Source organism: Natator depressus, chromosome 22 (assembly GCF_965152275.1).
Source record: "Natator depressus isolate rNatDep1 chromosome 22, rNatDep2.hap1, whole genome shotgun sequence".
Lineage (NCBI taxonomy): Eukaryota > Metazoa > Chordata > Testudines > Cheloniidae > Natator > Natator depressus.
The window spans coordinates 12,558,503-12,580,714 of NC_134255.1; the positions used below are offsets into that span (position 1 = coordinate 12,558,503).

Consider the following 22,212-nt stretch of genomic DNA (forward strand, 5'->3'; position numbering starts at 1 on the left):
AATACCATCACCTAGCTGCCATACGCATGTTCATCTGTAGATCTCAAAGCACTTTGCAGTGGAGGAGGTCAGCAGCATTATCCCTATTTTACAGATAGGGATACTGAGGCACCAGGCAGTGACTGGATTTGCCCAAATTCAGCCAACAATCCAGTGGCAGAGCTGGGACAGACCCAGATCTGCTGCACTTCAGCCCATTATGCTATACATGAAGCCACATTGCCTCCCCTAGAGCATAGCTCTAAGTCAAGACAACGAAGTGCTGAGACAACAGTCTCCCAGGTCACTGCCTGCTGCTAGTCATTTTCACTTTCCTGTTCTCATGCATGAGAACAAAGGGGCTATGTTTGAATTGTATACACACAAGGGAATGGCTTGTTTAAACAAACAAAAATGCATGGAAACATTTCTATACGTATTCCATTTTTGTAAAAGTTCATTTATTTATAATCAACGTATGGGGCCAAATTTGACCCAACCGTCCCTTGAACATACGTTGTAAGCTCACTGGGGAAGAGGTGACCTATTACTATGCCTTTGTACAGAGCCTGGCACAATGGGGCCCAGATCTTGATGTCTCTGGATGATAGCAGAATACAAATAAGTAACAGTACTAATGGTTGGAAACGGATGTCATACAGTACAGCTATATCAGTGATAACAATGTCAATCAGGGATGTTACATTATTTTATGGTTATTTATTAGGTGTATTGTGGCAATGCCTAGGACCCTGGTCCTCATGCAAGGTGCTGTACAATCACAGAGCAAAAAGATGGTCCAGTTTTACTAGTCCGTTGCTAAACATAAAGGGACAGATCCTCAGTTGGTGTAAATCACCTTACCTCCAGTTACTTCAATTAATAGCCCAGATCCTCTCCTCCTGTACTACTGCTGTGCACCACTCAGGTGCTCCTAAATGGCCGAATCTGGGCCTAAATGGCCAGCAGAGAGCATCCTCAGTGTAGGGGAGAAATCAGCTGGCAACAAGTGGTATCGTTCACTCTTACACCAACTGTCCCACACACATCATGGCGGCATGCTGGATGGAGTTTGCCTGGGCTATACAATTTACAGCTGGCATATGATCCCTTAGAGATCACACCCCAGTGGTGTAAGTTAGAACAGTGGCTAAGATGCTCTAATTTAAGATGGGGGGCGGGGCTAGAGCAAACATGTCAGGAAAAGCAGGGAGGCATAAGTTGCCACTTAACAGCCCCCTTTCAACCCCTGCCTTTGCCAGGCATATCTCAGTGCAAAAGGCAACCTGGGCCACAGTTTCCAGAGCCCGCACTATTAGTTTACTGTGTGGTTGGCGCACAGAGTAGCTAGCTCTCAAAAAGCACACCGGAGTCAGGAAAGAAACACCCCCTCGCGCCTCTCTCTTGCTTTTGGGAATGTGGATGCCTTGCTTATGAATAATCTTATTGACTGGAGTGCTTAGCAGTCAGACTGGCATCAGCCACTCCCCATTTATGGTCTGTCTGTTGAAGTGCCTTTAAAGCTTCCTCCTTTACATGACCAGTTAACCCAGTGCATGGAGATGTGCTCAGGAGCAAGGCCACAGGGTGACAAGGAGCGGGAGAGACAGATGCTTCCCTCCCACATTATCCAGGCTGAAGCAGTCCCCCAGGGAAGAGAGGAGGGCAGAGGGGTGAGCAGAGAGTGGGTAGGGATAGGCTATGGGAGAAGGAGAGAGAGGAGAAGGTGAGTGAGACAACAGGGAGGAGCAGGATAAATGAGGGCCAGCATAGGCTGAGCAAGGGGAGTGAGACACCAGAGAGAGGTAGGTACATTCGATACTGCAGCCACCACTACAGGGGGGCCATGCTGCACTTACATCACCACATCCCTGGTTGGAATCGCCCCCTCTTCAAGGTTAGATTTAAGCAATATTTCTGGGGGGAATCCATAGGATTCTTGAGGAAGCCGGGCAGGGCTTCAGGTGTCAATTAACAAACGATCTAGTGGCCAATGCTGGAGTCTGGCTGGTCTCCATGGGAGAGATGCTACAGGTGTGAATTACAATTGATTGATGTAACTGGTGCAAACACCCCCTCTCCCCCCAGCTTTTCCCAGTGCTGAGAGTGGCCTGTTTTGGTGGAGCTGAACCCATTTAGGTTAAAAACTGATTTACGTTAAACCCGTGTACCTCTCCTGTGTAGACAAACGCCTTGGAGAACATTTGTCTCCACATCCCTCGCCTGCCAGATAGACCCACAATTTCTACACGAGGGGAGGAGGCGGCAGGTGGATGTGGAGGGACACAGGCGGGTTCCAGAAGGAACCCCCCCGCCCCCCCCGAGCAGGACTTGTTCTCATGGGCAGCGTTTCAGTTTGCAGGCGTGGGGAGAGGGGTCCGGAGGAAGAGGCAAGCAGGCCCGCCCTTCCAAAAGATTCCTGCTCTTCCGAGAACACAGGGTGCGCTCGCCCCCCTCTGAGAACGTCCTGATTAGAATAAAATCAGCCTTTGTCCCCCATCCCCGGCTTTTGTCCTCTCCCCTCCTGAGGATGTAAAACCCCCTAATCACCTTCATTTGAATTTCAAATAACCCCCCTCCTATGCCTCTCCCCACACCCCAACTGCCTCCGAGCTGGGCATATGGAAATTTTTCCTGCCTTAGACCCAGCTGCGCAATGCAAATCAGCAGCCGTATGCAAATCCCGAGCAGACACCAGCACCATAGCAACCAGCTGTTTCACGGCTGGCTGTGGCTACCTCTCTCTATCTGGGCCCCGCCCTGGGGCTGATCTCCTGGCTGTGCAGGGTAGGAGAGGCAGGAGAACTCATTGGGGCGCTGAGGGGAGTTGCACGGGATGGTGGGATGTGAGGCCCTTTGCACTACATGGTGGACTGAGAACCCACCAACTCACTTCATGAGTCGTTGTACTGCCACTGCGGAGTAGCAGTATGAGAGGACTTGTTCCCTTGGCCTGCATTTGAACCACTGACCTAGAGGTGAAAGACTCCCTACCCCATTGAGTCTTGAGCCAATTAGCTTTAAATTGACCCTTATTGTGAACAGCAGCACCTTTGGCCCCCAACAGCGATTAGTGGCCCATTACTCTAGGTGTCACACAGGTATTCAGGGGATGTCTGCAGTGCGTCTGTATAGACGTACTTTCTCTACCTTTGATTGAGCCAGCCAGGTAAAAATAGCAGCGTAGCCATGGCTGGCAAGACAGCTGCCTGAGTATGTACCTAGGACCAGGGGACAGGATTGTACGTGGGCAGCTAGCAGGGGATACACTGCTATTTTTAGCACACTAGCTTGATCAAAGCTAGCCTTTGTACGTCTTTCTGAGCAGGAAATTCCACCTCCAGTGGCAGTATAGGCGTTGCCACAGGGAGACACAATCCCTGCCCCAGAGAGTTTACAATCTAACTAGACAAAAGGAGGGAAAATGGTTTATTGCCCCATTTTACAGATGGGAAAACTGAGGCACTGAGCTTATGTGCCTTTCCCAAGGGAATCTGTGGCAGAGCTGGGGATTGAACCAAGCTCCCCTGCCCTCTTTGTAAGACCATCCATCCCCTAAGCACCCAGCAAAATGGATAGAGATTAATGCACTTAGGACTTCCAAAAGCAGTTGAGTGTGGACAGTAGAGAAGGGGAGAGCTTTTGGCTTGTGAAGTTTTGCCTGGTGCAGTGACTTTGGTGGCAGAGATTGCCTCCCATCTCAGGAACTGCCTCCAGTCTCTCGAGTCTCCTGCCAGTAAAGTTTGGGTGATAGCCACCCTGGCCAACAGCCTGGAGACCCCCTGAGCTGAAGCTCCCTAGCTGGGGCTGTGACAACTCACATCTTCTGCAGATGGGCACAGAGGAGGACCTGGGCAGTGGGAGGATGTTGGTATGAGGCCAGGATAGGATTCAAGAGGGAGAAGATTGTTCCCAAATCCAGGGAAACAGGCTCCTCAGGGATTATCAGAGGTATCGGGCACTTGCAATTGATTTGCCTTTGATGGGAGCTTGGCCAGATCTTTGCTTGGGCCCCCCCTACCCCGGGAACCCAGCATCACCACAGTGGCACAACGCCATCCTGTGAGCCATGGGCTGTCCAGGAGGGCCCTGCAGGGTGCACCTGACGCACTGGCAGCACAAACAGACAAAGCTGGGCTGCAGAGAGCTGTGTCTTCCTTGTTCTAGGATGCCCACGCGCTGTGCTCGCCCTGGTCTCCTGCGCGGCTGTGCAGCTCCCCACTTGCCAGGTGGAGCGGGGTGGGGATGGAAGATGTTCCCAGTGCCTGCAGCCATTCAGCTGCTGACAGCTGTGTTTGAAGTGTTTCCCTGATGCACTTTTGTTTAAACCTTGGCTTCCCCCACCCCACAATCCCGACTGAGCTCCAGTGAAATCAAAGGTTTCAGAGTAGCAACCGTGTTAGTCTGTATTCGCAGAAAGAAAAGGAGTACTTGTGGCACCTTAGAGACTAACCAATTTATTTGAGCATAAGCTTTCGTGAAGTGAGCTGTAGCTCACGAAACCTTATGCTCAAATAAACTGGTTAGTCTCTAAGGTGCCACAAGTCCTCCTGTTCTTTTAGTGAAATCAAAGCAGCAGCTCTGCTTGGTGCGACCTGCGGTTCTGATCAGAGCAGAGAGTGCACAGCAAAGGCCTGACACGAAGAAATGGAGGAGAAGCTCATCTAGTCATTTCATTACACCATATACTGGTGGTTTAGACAACCACAGGACGGCGCAGCCCTCTGCTTGCTGGCTTGGAGAGCAGGGGCGACGCTGATTGGTGCTGACCCCCCTCCACTCCCTCTGAAGTCAACCCAATATTTGCTGGCATGGCCTGTGTCAATTTCCCCTGTAGGGCCTGGGCTCAGAGATGCACCAAGGGACAGGCAGGTAAAGGAGGCAACGAGAGAAAGACGCACTCAGAAGCTCCACTCCCTCAGGCTGCCTTCTTTCTCCCAGAGAAAACACACACTGTCTCTCAGCCCAGACCAACAGATCCAGCACACCAGAGGGGTCTGTCCCTACCCCCATATTTTCATTTGCAGCTATCTATCCCCCCCACTCATTTCAGGATGATGATGATTTAGCATTTCGGCAGCCCCACAGCGCAGAGCGGTGCCTTACAGAAAAAGACAAGGGAAGTCCCCAGCCTAGCTGCACACACTTACTCCATTAGAGGCCCCAAAGGAGAACGGGGCTCCATTGTACTAGGTGCCGTACAAACACGCAGAAAGAGGCAGTCCCAGGCCCAGTGAGTTGACCACGTAGCACAGCCCTCGTTAGCATAGGGCGCTCCATAGGAGTCAGAGGGATTCCTCCTGGAAGTAAGCATTGGAGGATGGTCCTAGGCGCCAGCCTAGGTCTTGGGAGACCCAGGCATAACTCTTGGCTCCATCACAGACTTCTTGAGTGACTCAGGTAAGTACACTTACACTGCAGCTGGAGGTATAATTTACAGCTCAAGGAGACATACAATGTACTGCCTTTCGTTGAGCTCGTGCACTGAGGGTAGGTCTACACTGCAATTAAAAACCCACTGCTGTCAGGTGCTGAGCACACTCACCTCCCGTTAGCACTAAGGGGAGCTGAAGACTCACCCGAGTGCCTGGGGGTAACACTGAGCTGGTTGAAATTTTGTAAGACTTTTTTGTTGTTGTTGGGGCGGAGGAGGCAGGAAAGGCCTTTTTTTTTAAACAATAATTTCTCATCCCAAACTGTCGACATTGTCAGAATGGTTCCTCTTGCGTCAAAAATGTCATGCCTTTTTACAAAATAAAAATGCAAAGGGTTTTTATAGCTAAATAGTTAGCACCGGTTTTTGGAGGGGTTTTTGGTAAAGGAAAAATTTCACTAACTTGTTTTCTGGGGGCGGGGAATAGAAAATATGGAGGAAATTTTGAAAAAGAAAATCGAAAAATGGGTCCATTTGGAATACTTCGAAATGAAAACAAATTCCTCAGTTAATAGTTTTTTCCCCCCTCTGCGAAAATAGGTCATCATATTTCAGCCAATTCTGGTAACACAGGGAAAAGTCATGAGTTATGATTTTGTTGACAATTCCCATCAGAGCCTTTAGCTGTGTTTTTTAGAACTAGAGCCAGATCGACCGAGGTATTTGGGTGCTTGAAGAGGCAGATACGTGCCTAACCTGCTTTGGCACTTTAGAAAATCCCAGATGCCGAACTCCCATTAAAAGTCAATGAAAATAAATGCAATTCCCAGTAGGCACCTATCTGCATCTCTAGGTGTTTGTAAATCTGGCCCTAGTAATTTTCCATTCTTTATAGTTACAATATTTGTAGCTTGGTAACTCTTCCTGGGAGGAGGCAAGATTCCTGGGGGGCTGTTTGGTTTGTTCCAACTTACTAGATCCTTTAAAAATGGAAGAGAACCAGCCCTCAATTAACAAGCCTTTCAAGGGGGATTTCTCCATTTGGAGCTCATAAGCAAAATAGGTTACTATTATGAATTGCAATAGTCTTCCCCTGGCAGCGTGAAACAGTGAAAATAAAATGAACTTTTTTGAGGAAGTTCAGTAAACTGTCTGGTTAGACTAGCTAGAATTTCAGTGTAGTATCTGCTCCCATGTTGTCACAGTCTCCCCCTAGTCTGTTCACTTCTGAAGATCCTGAACATCAGGCAGCTACGGAGGTTGCATTAAGAGAGTCTCTGAAAAAATTACCAGCCAATTCATTCTTCTGACAGAACAGAAGCATTTCCTCCACCACTGAATGGAAGATCTTTACAGATTTGTATTTCTCTGCATGGCTTCAAGGCCCTCAAAGCAGTATTCATTCAGCTCCAATTATTCATTCATGTTTTTAAATAAAGGTGCTTTACCTGCGCACTTTCACTTCCAATTCATCACTACAAGGAGGATCTATTTTCAGGTTTAAAGACAGCTAGTTACTAAGCTAATTTAAAATGAACGTATTTTATCGAGTAAGCCCAATTCTGATCTCAGCTATACAAGTTTTATATCAATGGCACTCCACTGACTTCAGTAGAAAATTACTCTGCAATTAACCAACTGCAACAGATCAAAATCAAGCCCAATCACTATGTAAAGAACTGATACTAGAAAGAGAGCTTGACTCATGTAATGAGCTAAAGATCCCCGGGCTTGAAACAATTAAAAAGAGATTGCTGCTATCTTCCAGGAAATATAGGGCCAGAATTTCACAAGAGTTCAACATCCGTGTAGGCACCATAACAGGCCAGACTGGCGGCATACTGGGTTCAGGGCTGTTTTGAATATCTGGCCCACATTGTGAGCATGGAACACAATGTGTTAAAAATCTAGCCCTGAGTTCTTCTGAAAATCTGGGGTGAAATCCTGAAATGGGACTTTTGACATTGACTTCAGTGGAGTGAGGATTCTAACCCAGCCCGTCTATACAGAAATTTGCGTTAACTAAAGGAGGCGTTCCTGGCTAACCCAACAGAACTTTTGCCCTTCTAAATTCTAATATCTGAATAAAGGGCTAGTTCACGTCTTATTAAAATGCGTTTAGGATTATTTTGTTGTTCGCATTTAAAACTCTGTTTTGGTTGTAATGCAGACAGGGATTCTTTACTGACTTCAGCTGCAAAAGAGCCCTGCACATTGGATAGGTAATGTTGTACCGAGATCTTTGGAGTATCTGGCTACATCACAACGGGTGCTGCTGGGTTCTGAGAACGTTTTGAAATTTTGGTGCACATTTTGTGGAAGCGAAGCCTTTTTGAAAACCTGGCCCAAGTTGCGAGTGCCAGCCACTTGTAACTCTGACCCGGAGCTCTTTGGAATCTTTGTCCCTAAGTCAAAGCACTGAAGTAAAATGACTGCCAGATTAATCCCTGTTGTAACTTTACTGATTCCAGTGACATATACACCAAGGAGGAATGTGACCCTGGGAGTTTTGTCTGAGTAAAGACTCCTGAACGGGCCGTGAAATGCAATAAAGAGCTATCTGTGCAAGGTTGGGTACTTCAAGACTATATTAACATTATTAAACCTTTGACTGCCCGTCTCTTTTGGTGCTTAATCATGTTGAACATTACTGAGCTTTGAACTGGTTAACAGCTATTAAGAAAAGATCTTTCATTCCCATCTGGGTGTGAGCTCAGCTTTACCCAAGTGTGAATTCTTGACCAACACACAAGCTGGTTTGAGGAGTCGGACGCAAAGTACAGAATGCAACATCCAACAATGCACGCCTCCCCCTTCGAGCACCCCACGTCCTGGGATAGTCTCTTACCTGGTTCCACTTGGTCGTGTTCATTCTGCGCTTCTGTGGAGTCTGCCACATCGCCACTCATCCTGAGTGCTGAAAAGAAGGCACAACTGATTTTAATAACAGACCCAGGCAACAGGCACATGTGGCTTCCACTGAACAACGCAAATCAATGTGTAATTACAATAAGCCATCAGACTTTCAAATTCTTGCTTCCTCAACATAGAATATTCATCAGCTCTGAGGACACCTTTTCCCTCCTGTTGCTCTCCGCATGTCCCTCATTCCTTTCCCCCTCCTCAATATACCACTGGGCTTCTCACCTTTTGCATCGTACGTTTCCAGCATCAGAGTGGCAATCGGGGTGCAAGCTCTCCTTTCCTTATTGGCCTTTCCCCAGAGTTTATTACACTGGTTTCTTGACTGCGTTAACCAGGGAGAAAGGGCTCTACCATTGCTCCTCAGTTTGGGGGCTCAATCACTGACTCTCCTGACTTCTTTCCACAACTTTCCCCCTCTCCCATCGTTCGTTTAGCAACGACAATGTGTCTGGTGCTGTACAAAACATACAGTAAAGATGGGCCCTAAAAGAGGCTCGCACAGTGATGAGGAGATGGAGCAGGAGAGGGAATACTTTAGAGGGGAGTCTCTCTCGCTCCTGCCAGTTACCTCCCCAATTCAATTTGCCTCTCTCCGTCTCACCCTCATCTTGATCATGGCTCCCCCCGCATCCTCCCCAGCCCCATGCTTGTTCTTTAACGTCCAAAAACACAGAGCATGCCACTTCATGGCATAGTGATGTCCCAAAGACAATCGGAGCAATCTGCCACCTAACTCCAGCGTTTCTGCCGGAGCCCTTTTTATGTTAATAAATCAAACATTTACCCTTAAAGTGACAGCTGCCACCACGCCTGGGGTCAGAACCTTCTTCAGGGACAGCTGAAAGAAAGGGAAGGGGGAGAAATAGTCAACTTTGCCCAAACTTGCCGTATAGGTCTTCTCCTTATTAAAGAGCCGAAGCACAGAATCAATTGAAGAAGGAAGAATACAATAGTCAAATTCACATGGACCCCCCCTCCCTATCCAGGAGAATTTTAACTCTTTCCAACCTAGTTGGACAAATAAAAAAAAAAAGAAGAACAACAAACTGATTAATTTGCATAGGCTTCCAGCAGCCAATCCCCATTGAGGAGATAGGCTGATTTGCATGAGGTCATAATACCACCATGTTCAAGCTACATGTGTGCACTCAAGTGGTTTGGCCTGGATTAAAGAAGCAGGTGGAAACCTTCCCCTTAAAGAGACATTGCCTGAATCAGGCAAACTTTTTTAAAAGCATAAATCAATTATTTTCATGCAGCAAGGAGAGAGAAGAAATTAATACTGTTTTCATATCCAATCCCCATCGTTACTAATGCTAACGTTGCTTGGCAATATTCCAGTGAAGCTTTTTGTTTTTCAATAGAAAATGCCTTTTTTTGACCAAATTAAAGTTTGTTTGTTTTTTTTTTTTTTTATTGTGGTCAACATTTTTCATGGCCAACAAAAGGTTTCAAAATGGAAAATTAGGTTTCATTTTGGTGGAGGAGAAAAGTAACACCCTCACTTTTTAAGCTGTTTTCTACCGGAATAAAAATTAAAAAGTCAGTGAAAAGGGTTTCTTTCTTACCAAAACTCCACTGGGGCCTGGATTTTGGTTGGGGTCTTTAGGCAATAATAAGAATAAGAATATAACCAATTGTACTGCCGTCCTGCTCAGAGTCCCAGGCTGAGACTGAGGTGACAGCTAGTTGAGAAGTGATTTTTATTCCCATGAAACCTACTGACAAAAAAACAAAAACAGATTTTTGTTTTGTCAAAAAAAATTTTTTTTTCCCAAAAGTTTTTGGGGTTTCAACAAAACAAAAATAAAAAAGCTCCCAAAACTAAAAACAAACAAGCAAAAAAAGGTTTTTGCAACAACCTCCATCCCCACGCCCATTAATACAAAACCAACATGGAAATTTCCATTTGGACAAAAACGCCATTTAAAAACAGTTAACCCCCCCCCCCCCCCCCCAAAAATGCCTAGTATTTCTTGAGTATCCAGGACAGTGGTGTTCAACCTTTTTGCGGACACCTAAAAAGTTTTGAATGGAGCTGTGGACTCCTTTGGAGCTCTTAGACAGTCTGTGGACCCCAAGGGTCCGTGGACCATGGATTGAAAACCACTGATCTGGACTGTGGATTCGGATTTTGTTTGCAGCAATATAACTCCCTTGGTTTTAGGAGAGTTACTCCTTATTTACACCAGCGGGAGAGAGGATTCAGGCCCTCTGTTGTAATTTTTTGGGTGGAGATGGTTGGTCCCAGCTGCAGGGCTGCCAACTCTCATGGTTTTCTTGCCAGCTTTGTGATATTTGCTGCTTCTGTTAAAGCCCCAGCTCCTGGAGTCAGGTCGTTTTACGAGACTCAAGTAAGTACATTTCTAGCCCTTGTGGTTGAGAAGCAGAAAATGTGACCCCCCTCACAGGCTCAAACAGCAAAAAGCAAATAAAGCCCCCCCCCAATTTTTTTCTTTAATCTTATGATTTTTAAGACAATCTCATAATTTTTGGGGGAAGCTGGCTCCTGATTTTTGGAAATGATGCTGCTGCTGACATCCTTGGAGCATTCCCTTAAAGCTGGCGAGAAATAAACCCATGTGTAGATGGCTAAGGATTTGCCAGGCTGCTCTGTGCTAAAGGAAACACCTGTTTATTTACAGCTTAAGAGCCCTCCTAATAAACATGTGACATTTAGCCTGCATGATAAAACAGACACATCAATAAACTTGCAGCAGACAATCAATTCCTCCAGATAAAGTCTGCGGCTGGACTGGAAGCCAATTTAAATTCATAATCTTCCTACAGTTTCGTGTTTCCACTACAGCTTTGCTAGCTAGGACATTTCACACAGAATAAGCAGGGCAATCAAAATAAATGGGGAAAATAATGATGTGGATCTGTTTTAAAGCCCTTGCCTGCTGGGATGTCCTGAGTTAAAGGCAGTCACTGTGGTATACTCCACATGAGAAAAGGTTTGCTGACTGGATATAGGTCTCCCAGCAAATCCTCTTTGTGGAGAGGCAGCTTCTCTGCATAGTGCTTTTGCCGTTATAGTTTATATCAGTTCTACAAATAAAATAAGCTATACTAGCAAACACTCTTTTTGACGGTATGACGGAGTCCAGTTTTACTTCTATAACGATAAGCAGTGTTGTTGCAGCCGTGTTGGTCCCGGAATATTAGACACACAAGATGGGTGAGGAAATAGCTTTTATTGGACTGGTATTACCTCATCCATCTTGTCTCTTTAGTATCACAATGTCATTTAAAAAAAACCCCAAAACCTGTCAGCTCATTTTACCAAGGGTAGATCTGGCCTTTGGCTTAAAGAGGCACTATTAAGCAAAAAGTTATATTGGCTGACATTTGCAAATGGAGCCTACGGAATTTCCCAATGCACATAAGCACCGAATTCACATAGGCACCTCACCAACAGAAGTTGGTCCAATAAAAGATATTTTGCCTTACCTGCCTTGCCTCTCTAATTCACACAGACGCCTTTGAAAATTCCATCCATTGTCAACACAAAAAGCAAATAAACACCATACACCTCCCACCCCCTGCAAATTAAAACCCGTACAAACAAACAAGCCAAATGTTTTCCCAAATCTGATCATATATCAGGGCAATATTTTCAAACCGAGGAGCTAAAGGTAGGCTACTACTCCCATATTTAGGCACCTAAATGATAGCAGGCTGATTTTCAAAGATGTTGTGATCCTCTGAACCACTCAATGCCAACAGGTTCACTGGACTATAAAACGAACTCCTATCAGGCCTGACAAACTCACTGTACTTAACCCATGGCTGTCAGAGTATTTATCCATAAAGAGTGTTAGGTAAGACCTTAAATGAAAGCGAAGCTTATGCTGATCATTAATATCAATTACGTGACGGGCGTACGGCTTCTATTCAAGGAGTTGAGTGTAAGTACTGAAAAATATATCCGGAGAGTCTGCATCGCGGTAGGTGTCTCCAGCAGAGACAGGTTCGGTCTCAGACCAAGACTTTGTCCATCTAGCTCGCTGACACGTAAATGAAGCATTGTACTACTTCACAACGGGCCTGCAATTGCAGTTTGAACTGCATGCTAATAAAGACCAGCAAGACGCGTAACTAACAGGAACAGACAAGCAAGGGGGAGAAGTGTCTTATCTGATGGTGCACTTCAAAGGTTCAGTGGGCTAGAACTGGGCGACAAGTAACACGTTTTGGGATTCAGGCATTGGGGAAACCTCTCGACGGGCCTGGGATGTTCATGAATGCTTGGATCCTGGTGTTGACTGAAAACTAGCAGCTCGGTTGAAGAATGACTCCTTGGGAGAAAAATCTACTTTGTTATACAGGAAAGGAAATCACTCATAAGCGTAGACCTAGGATTGCATTTTGCCTGTGCAACTATTTCTGTTTCCACTTATAATCTTTACTCACTCGAACTCTTAAATCTTAACTTTTAGTAATACATTTACGATTGTTTCACTATAAATATAGGCCAGTGCTGAGACATTATAAAGGACCTGATCCCGAGCTGTGCCAGTCACACTGCTCCTTCAGGCACAGCTTACCTGGTAATTTCTGTGAGTGGCCAGTGACAGGGGCTGGCCACCGCAGGGAGCGCTCCGAGCACTCATGGGATGGTATGCACCTATCATTAGCTGAAAAGAGACGGGGGGAGGCCTGCGGGGACCTGGAAGGCAGTGCTTGTGTGGCCAGAGGCTGCTGGTTTCAGGGAGCTGAGCTACAGTGGGCAAAGATAAGACTGCTTCATGTTAGAGGCAAGTAGCGGTGAGGGGCCTTACAACTCTGGTGCCCTTGGGGAGCATGGCAGGTGCTGAGCACCCACAACTTGCTCTAAAGTCAATGGGACTTGCAAAGGTTCAGTACCACTGAGAATTGGCCCAACCTTATTTATTGAGGTGCCTACATATGGCTTTAGAACCCTGCCTTTAGTACATACTCCACCCCCGCCCAAAGAGAAAACATTGGCCGCGGATGACAAAAAATATTTAAAAACATTGAACACCCTTCCTATCATAAATGGCAAAGACATTTCTCAGTTGGTGGAAGTCTACTGATTTCAAGGCAGTTACGCCAGCAGGGAATTTGGTTGGACAACGAAACTAGCCAAATCAGTGGAGCTGGTTGGGAATTGTCTGACAAAACGTTTTGGTGGAAAGGCTCATGTCTGATGAATTTTTCAATTACAAATTTTTTTTTTCCCCGAAGAGTTTTGAAGTTGTCAAAGCATTCTAAGTGGAAAAAAATCCAGGCTTAGGGTTCTTTGTATTTTGAAATTTAAGCTAATAGTTTTAATTATTTTTTAAATGGTCAAAATCAAACCAAAACGTTTTGACATCCACGTTTCAGGTAACCGAAACCAAAACATTTCTCAATATCTGGATATTTTTGAGATTTCAGCTTTTTTGTCCAGATTCTGGAGAGGAAATTTTTTCAAAATCTAAAAAAAATGGTTGAGAGATGGGAAACCAGTTCCCTGCCCAGCTCTATTAGTCAGTTTTACTTCTGTATGTAACCACTTTCACCTGCTGTCTTTCCTTCCCAACAGTTTGCAGAGTTTAGGCTGCAAACCATAAGAGGAAAGGTTTCCATCCAGACAAAAACAAACAGTTTTCATTGGAATTTAACAAGTCATTGAGACATTTCTATAGATCATAGATTTTTTTTTTTAAAGTCTTACAAAAACCTAACTATTTGGGTTAAATGAGACTGGCTGGGGATTTGATTTTAAAATCAAAACAATACTTTTTAAAGATCTTTAGATCACCCGCAGATTGTGGGTCAGATCCTCAACAGGTATAAATCAGTGAAGTCAATAAGTTTTGCTGATTTACACCAGCTGAGGTTCTGGCCCAGTATATTTAGCCTGAATGTCAACGCTCTTGTTATTTGGAAAAAATCCATTTCCTCCCTCACTTATTGCTGACATATGAGACTGGATTTGGGTGTTTTAATTGCAACATTCAAATAGCTCAAGGGCCAGTGCAGCGTGTAAGGACAACAGGGGTCCCTGCTTTATTTCAGGTCCCTGAATCTTCATCCATTACTCTGGAGAAAAAAAGAACCTCAAACTTTAGCTCTTGGGAGGTGAAATCTCAGAGACTGGTTCAAAGTACATTGAAATGAATGGGAGTCTTTTTAGTGACTTAAATGGGCTTTGGGGCAGTTTGCTTTTAACTTCCTCCATCAAGGTTTTTGGTCAAGCGGGGGCTGTCTGAGCAACCAGCAGCATCCACAACACCACAGCATTCCTGATTCAAAAGCAGAGAGTGATGTGATGGAGCCAGCAGTCCCTTCCACTCCCAGGACTTAAGGAACTCCGGTGAGGTAACACGAAGCCACTCAGATTTCAGATAGTTGTCTGGGAGCCCGAGAGAACCACAGGGTCAGGTCTGTGGCCAGCCACCTCAATAAAGAATCCACCTTCTATTGTCTGCAGCCAAATCCGCCCTGCTCTCTGTGATGAGAGAAATGAGCAGGGGGGGTCTCCTGCCACCCTCTGAAGGCTGGGGACCCTGACTGGTGCATGCAACATTTCATTGCAGTTCTGGGACAGGGTCCGTGGAACGTTCGCAATGTACAGAAAAATTCTTTTTAATCATAGCACGGAGAAGGCGTGTATGCGTGTGTGTGTGTGTGTAGACAGGCCACAGATTTTTGAGGGCCTTCACTTTTGGGTGCATGTGAAACACCTTGGGCCTGATTTTCAAAGGTGCTGCTGAGCACTGTCTGCTCCCACTGACACCATTTTGAAAATCGGGCCCATCGTGGGAGCCCAAAAATCCATGGCCACCTTGTAAACATCTGGCCCCGAGGACTGGGCAGGGTGCTCAGCCTTACCCCAAGAGCATGAGAGGGTTTAGAGTGGGAGAAGCCTGCCCTGATCAAACGTATCAGGCCCAATCCAGCCTGTGTGAAAAGCAAATGACTTTGATGGAGCTGCTCCCCCTTCTACCACGACTTCTGTCCCTCCCTGGGCAGAGCCGGTTCACTGAACTCTGTTTCCCTCCTGCTCTCATAAACCCCTGTGTTTAAAATGACACCCCCAGCCCAGGTACTCTCACAGCAGTGTCACAGTGCACAGCAGTGGGTTTAGCAATCTCCTGTCACCGGGGGGGTCGGGGGTGTGTGTGTGTGTTTACACCCACAGAGATACACACTGAAGTGTCCCATGCTGATAGCTGCACAATGGACTGACCCAAAGATGCCTACGCTCGGATGCAGACACTAGCCTACGCCCGGATGCACGCAGCTCTCCACACCAGCAAAGAAATGCATCCCCAGATTATATACACCAGCACATATGTAGACACGGACATATGCCTGCGTGTACTCCAGCAGGCATACGTCCTGCCGGATCTCTAGGGGCTTGTCTTCCCTGTAGAGTTAACTTGAGCGTTGCCCCTAACTCGAGTCCTGTCCACACACAAAAGCCCCTAAACTCGAATACAGTGGCGCTTCTAATGTGAGCTGGCTGGCCTGTCGGTGGGGGACAGGCTGCAGCTCAAGTGAGCACAATGCCTCAGCTGCTAACACAGCCATGCTGTGCGGCTGGAGGGTTATTTCCCAGGTCTACGCTCAGAAGTTAAGCCAAGCCGGCTGTGTCTGAAAAACGCACGCTCCCGAGTGACCCACCGCACGGCCCAGACAGTGCTAGCGACAGCAGTGGAAGAATCCCTCCTGTCCCCATAGGTCAGGGGTTCTCAAACTTTTGTACTGGTGACCCCTTTCACAAAGCAAGCCTCTGAGCGCAACCCCCCGCCCCTGATAAATTAAACACGTATATTTAACACCATTATAAATGCTGGAGGCAAAGCGGGGTTTGGGGTGGAGGCTGACAGCTCGCGACCCCCCCCCATGTAATAACTTTGTGACCCCCCGAGAGGTCCCGACCCCCAGTTTGAGAACCCCTGCCATAGTGGGTGTCTTCACACTGAGGTGCGAGGGCAGCACTGCTGTAACATTTCAAGTGTAGACAACCCCTCAGAGCAGCCACCCTCTCTGCAGCTAGGCTAACTGCAGAGGAGCTCTGCAGTGGAGACATGCACGTGAGCCCCAGCACGCCCACCTCAGCCAGTCAGGCTTTTGCCTGACAATCCCTGCTAGTTTCCTTTCCCCTCAATGACTCCCGTCATCATTTGCCCCAGCCCCATCCACCCAAACACCTCCCTCTCCCCCAGTCCCCCCCATTCCTTCTGTCGTCTCTGCCCCCTTTTCTCTCTCTTCAACTCTCAGCAACCAAACCTGACCCCCGCATCCTTCAACAGCCCCCGCACCTATAACCCCTCGGAGCTGCTAACTCATGGCATGCCCATCCTCAGCACCACCACCTGCCTCAACATGGCAGGGGACCTGATTCAGTGGAATCCCAGGCCACCCCCAACCTGACTCCAAAACCTCTGCTTCCTGCTGGGTTACCCCAGAGACCATCCTCCCTCCCTCCCTCTTACCCGTGTGCACAGAATCCAGATTCACCATCCTGCTGGTGGGACAGAATCCACAGCGCGCCCAGCCTCCTGCAGCCAGCCCCACACTGGCCTGTGGGGCTGCCAGTTTGCCCCCACCTCTGAAGCCGGGCTCAAGTCAGCTCCAAAGCAGCTACACCTGCATTGCCCGGCGACACACTGAGCCAGGTGAGCATGCTGTGCCCTTGTGGCCACGCCCCCCCGCCCTCCTGCTTGGCAGCATGCTGCTGCTCCGAGAGCCTGGCATGCAGCCCATGCAAAACGCCAGGATTTGCATATTAGTAACTCTGGAACTGTTGAACCCCTGCAGCACTAAACAGGGGGTGGGGTGCTCGGGAAAAGGAGGCAGCCATCTCTATGTGCTCAGCGCCGCGTCCACATCTCGGAGCACCTGCCTCCCTTCCACTGCCAAGCCTGCAAAAGAAGGGGCTTTGCTGAGACTTCGCCATCAGAGAGCCCTAGATCCCCATAGGAAATGAGGTGGGCTCCCGCATACCTCAGTGCAGACAAGAAAGGCCAAGACACCTGCCTGGGCTTGCTGGATGGAGGCCATCAAAGGACCGAGAGCCAGGATTCTGCCTACACTGCTGCTCAGCCCTTAGATAAGGTTTTTGATCTTCTAAGCCCTGAACAGACGTTGGTCCCCACTCCCACCATTGGATCCAGGGGGTGCAGTCCTGTACCCCATGGGGTGCAGTCCTGTACCCCATGGGGATCCGTGTGGGCATGGGGTCCTCCCAGGCGGACCCGATTGCCGGACCAGGGTAATTAAATTAACCCTGCAGAACCAGGGTAATTAACGCGTGAACCTGCATGATACCCATCTGTACAATGGGGAAAGGGGGACACAGAGAGATGAGGTGACTTTCCCAAACAGCTGAGGTGGAGTCATGGTCAGAACTCAGGAATTCCTGTCTGCCAGACCTGTGCTCTGTCCAGTAGGCCTTGCTGCCTCTCTATGAGGCCAATACCCTTCTTCCTACCCCCACCATCCATGGAGGTACTTACACCAGGAGAGCGGAAAGATAGAACCACGTTTGTTGGGTGACCTCACAAGGCCCAGATCCTTCTCTTGCCGACACCAGATCCCCGCTGATGTGACACCATTGACTCAAGCGGAGTCACTCCACATTTAAGTCGGATAACAGAGAGCAGAATCAGGACCCCGATGTGTTCTGTGTGGGCTGGCACCCAATCACTCGGCAACCTGGGTGGGCCCACAACACTCAGAGATTTCACACACACCCCTCAGTGTCTGTTAAAGGACCACAGCAGGCTTAGAGGGTCACCCGCTCAGCTCTCAAATTTGGGATTTCAGGGAGCTGGGAGTCCCGCCATGAAGCCACCCTGAACTCCACTTCCGGGCAAGCCTACACTACAAAATTAAGTTATGTCAATGTACAGCCACCGCCATCACTGAATCGGTTTTACACGTCCACACTACGCTCCTCGTGTCGGCAGTGCATGTCCTCACCAGGAGCGCTTGCACTGATTTAACTGCCAGCGCGGGGCATCATGGGACGGTTTCTAAAAGGCAGCAAGAGTTGATGTAAGCAACGCAGTGTCTACATGGACGCTGCGTCGACGTAACCACATTGACCTAAGTACCACGCCTCTCGCAGAGGTGGCGTTATTAAGTCGGTGTAGAGGGCGAGTGACATTGGCGGGAGCGACATTTTAGCATAGACCCTTACAGTTAGGCTGACAAAAAGTGCCATATGTCGATCTCACTCTGGAGTGTAGAGCGCCCTCAGAGTGATATTTGCTCCCATAATTGTCTGTGGTCTCCTCTCCTTTCCACCCACGCTGGCACCACTCCCTAACCTAGGTCTTCTGATCTAAGTGCTCTCACTCTTTGTAGCTGAATGTCTGAGCTCAGATCTGACCAGGCCTCATGCCGGGAATCCATCCTGAAAAGTGTTTACGAGCTCTCAGGAGCTGCCAGGTGCAAGCTATCACACATCCATTTCTCTCTCCTAGACCACATTCTGGAGCACTCTGCTTTCCCACTCCACACTTCCTGCTCCCTGGAAATACAGGTTTCTTCTGGGGATAGGCGGGATCATTTTGCCCAACCGCCAAGCCCCCTGGGTTTGAGAGCCTGAGTCAGATTCTCCAGCCGGGAGAAACCGGGGAAAGGATGGGACGGTGCGGGAATCCCTAGCGGAGGAGAGAAACAGCCAACAGAGAGAAAAACAGGGCAGAGAGATGAAGGGTGAAAAGCAGAGGGGAAGTCAGGGTGGGGGAGGATGGAAGAATTCTATGAACCTTTTCAAAGCTGGGGGGGGCTGAAGGGAGGCTCAGATCCATATTTAGGTATTCATGGGCCAATTTCAAAGGGGAGGAACCCTTCCTGCTCCCATTAGCTAGGATGGGAGCTTTGCCCACATCAGAGAGGGCACGATCAGGCTGCTCCATAGCTATCAGGGACGCCCATACAACATGTGTGATGCACCCCCACATCTCAGCCGACACCAGGGACCTCCTGAACGAAAAGCACTAGTCCTTACAGCTGGGAGCTGCTCCCGACTTGTATTCTGTGTGGATTGGGCACAGAGGGGGACACCGCACATGCTGGCCAATGGGTTACACGTACAGCCTTCCCCCCCTTGATACCAAGAGTTTTTGTCGGGAGCTCCCCGTTGCTGGACACCCAGCCATTAGCTCCTAAGGGGTGGGCTCAGTTCTGACGCTCTCTTCCTCGATCCTTTACTCCATATGCATGCAGCCACCTCTGGGGCTGAACGCAGCACCAGAATACAGTCTAACTCGAGTGTTGCCACCACATGCTTCTAGCTGGACTTACTCCAATTTCATTTTTCATTATGAAAAAACTCCATTTTCTACTAGAAAAGGATAGCTTTTCTATAGTATTTCATAGCCTTTCCACACCATTAAATTAAGAATTATATCCCTGCTATAGAATTCTACAGGATAATTACAAAAATACTCAGACTAGATGGTAATAATAGTTCCCTCTGACTTTAAAACCATATGATTCTATGAAGAAGAGCGTGGATATAATTCCTTTTCCTTATTCAGGCAGTTAGAATGATTTCGAGTTGGTTTCACCCTTAGTAAAGTCCATGGCCAACACTGTCACAAGTAGCCAGTGATTTTTGGTGCCTCAGTTTCCCAGGGCCCAAACTTGAGATGCTGATTTTAAGAGCTGCTGAGCACTGGTAGTTCTTATTGATTTCAGGTGGAGTTGTGATGCGTAGCACTGCTGAAAGTCAAGATGCAAGCTGGGCCCTCAACTCCCTACCCAAGCGGGAGCAAGTGAGAGCAATGGCCACTTTGGAAAGTTTGGAACCTTCTTGAACTTGTCTGCATGAACATTTAGTTTGTGGCAAGCTAGGTGTGAATCTACCCCACACTGTGTGGACCCTGCCACACTAAAAGGCCCCTAGTGGTTTTAACCTACTCCCATTTCAAAGTGGGATTGGATTAGTTTAAGCTATTGCAACCTAACCTTTGCTATGTAATGTGCTTAATAGTTTATATTATCCGCTCGTGACCCTAATAAAAAACACTCTTTAAAAGAACGTTTGTTGATTTTGGGTAAAACAGGGCAGGGGAAAGCACTGGGTGAATTACATCTGCATTAAATTAAGACCTTTGTGAACGACCTATCCACACTCATCATTACTTGTGCTTTTTTCTCTCCACCCACCAACATCTATTCCTCCTTTGGATAAACCCCCTGGGATAACACTTGATTTACAGAGCATGGCCTTTCACACAGGACCTTAAACCCAAGCCCCCAGGTCAGATTTGCATGAACGTTAAAGATATCCTGATGCTTTTCCTGAGAGCATGGATTTATCCTATTATTCTGAGCCAAAATATCCTTACACAGCTTGCGGTGTGCCAGCTGCCTTTCAGTAATGTTGACTCTACAGGTGGATTGTGCAGTACTTTGTAAAGAAAATATTTGTGCCAAATGAAATTTATTCCTCTACTGGATGCATTATTCCCATTCTTATGGAAGTAGCAAGAGATCTTGCAAAGATTGGTAAGTATCTTTTTAATTTGGAAAGTGAAGAGAAAAAAAGTCTTTAGTGCATGGGGTTTAGCTTCAGGTTGCACTGACTGAATTCTCTTAACTGGGAAATTTATTACCACAAACGTTCTCCCCAGCTGAAGAAGATTCTTCCTTCAGCTGCACAAATGTCTTCCTAATTCTCAATGCACAAAGCAACAGAAGTGTTGGGGAAATTCAGGCCAGCAGCACACTCTTGTGGAGACTTCCAAAGCCACACTGCAAGCCCCTTGCTCCTCTTGTCTAACTAAAGGAGACAGCAAAAGCCTTTAGGTAAACCAGCGAGTCAGCTTCCCAAGCTGGGAGGTGAACAGATTTCAGGGGAGCTATGCTAATTTACCAGAGCTGAGATCTAGCCTCTGCTGGTTTCCACCCCCTGGAGCATAGCAGTGCAGGAAGACTTCCAAGCAGCTCTTTTGGAAGATCTAATGGTCTCTGGGTACATAGCCCGCCTCAGGGGACAGCCCAAACTTTTGTTAACAGAGAGGATAGCATAGATTCCTGAAACCCCATCGATTCCAGATCAGAACACAGGGCAGACAAATACGTTGTCGAAACCAAAGTGGTTTAAAGTCAGTTTCCTTCTTCACTTACCTACCAAGCCCCAGCACTAAGGCCCACCAGAGGGTGGTGAAAACAGCTGTGTGCCTTGCTGCAGGAACTGAGACAGTCATTGACTGTGGTACAGCAGCCTGAGGGCCTGAACGCCAGCCTCAGGCGGATAAAGGCCTCTCAGATCCTGGCAGAGTGGATGGGGTGTCCCTGTATTTGGTCAGGGAGCTGTGATCTCACACAGTTATGGGGGAAGCACTCACCCGTAAGCGCAGCCCACTGATCTCTCACACACTCAGTCAGTAGCACGGCTGGGTGCTTTGCAGCTCTGGATCATCAGTCGAAGCCTGGGCCACTGGTCTGGAGAGGGAAAGACTGAGCAGCACAGGGATCTCCAACAGGAGGGAGAATTTCTCTCCAGCAAGATCAGAGAGTGAGTCCATCATCCAATGACGGCCAGGCAGCGCACCCCTCTCCCTCCCCGCCCCCCCGCCCCCCGTGGGGCATGACCCTTCAGAGCAGTGAGGGGCAAGATGGTGGGAGAGATGGCAACAGAGGGGCCACAATGCCCCCATGGGGAAATGTGTGGTTAAATACCCTGGTGATAGGTGTTCTAGGAACACCTTAGAGAGACAACCCCCGTGCTGCAGAGTGGTATGGTGCCCACTGATGTGAGGGTGGTGCCCATGGCTCCCCAGGAGGGGACATAACGGCAGAGACTGTCCCAGTGCTCCTGCCGCCCTGTGGGGTTTAACTCTATTGCACCATGGCTGGAAATCCTCCTGGTGTCCCTGTGGAATAGAACAGCAGAGCCATGTAGGTTTCCTGGCCCACCCGTGGTAGGTGAGGAACTGGCAGCCCCAGCCAAGTGC

General features: G+C 47.9%; 1 protein-coding gene across 1 annotated transcript in view; it reads right to left on the minus strand.

Moving 5' to 3' along the window:
• POU2F3 (POU class 2 homeobox 3) overlaps positions 1–22,212 on the minus strand; it is a 66,884-nt gene that overhangs the window by 43,430 nt on the left and 1,242 nt on the right. Inside the window, exons 2-4 of the mRNA XM_074936527.1 lie at positions 21,604–21,668; positions 9,063–9,116; positions 8,202–8,270 (exon numbers count right to left, since the gene is read on the minus strand). Coding sequence (XP_074792628.1) covers positions 8,202–8,270; positions 9,063–9,116; positions 21,604–21,668 — 188 coding nt within the window. The remainder of the gene's footprint in view (positions 1–8,201; positions 8,271–9,062; positions 9,117–21,603; positions 21,669–22,212) is intronic.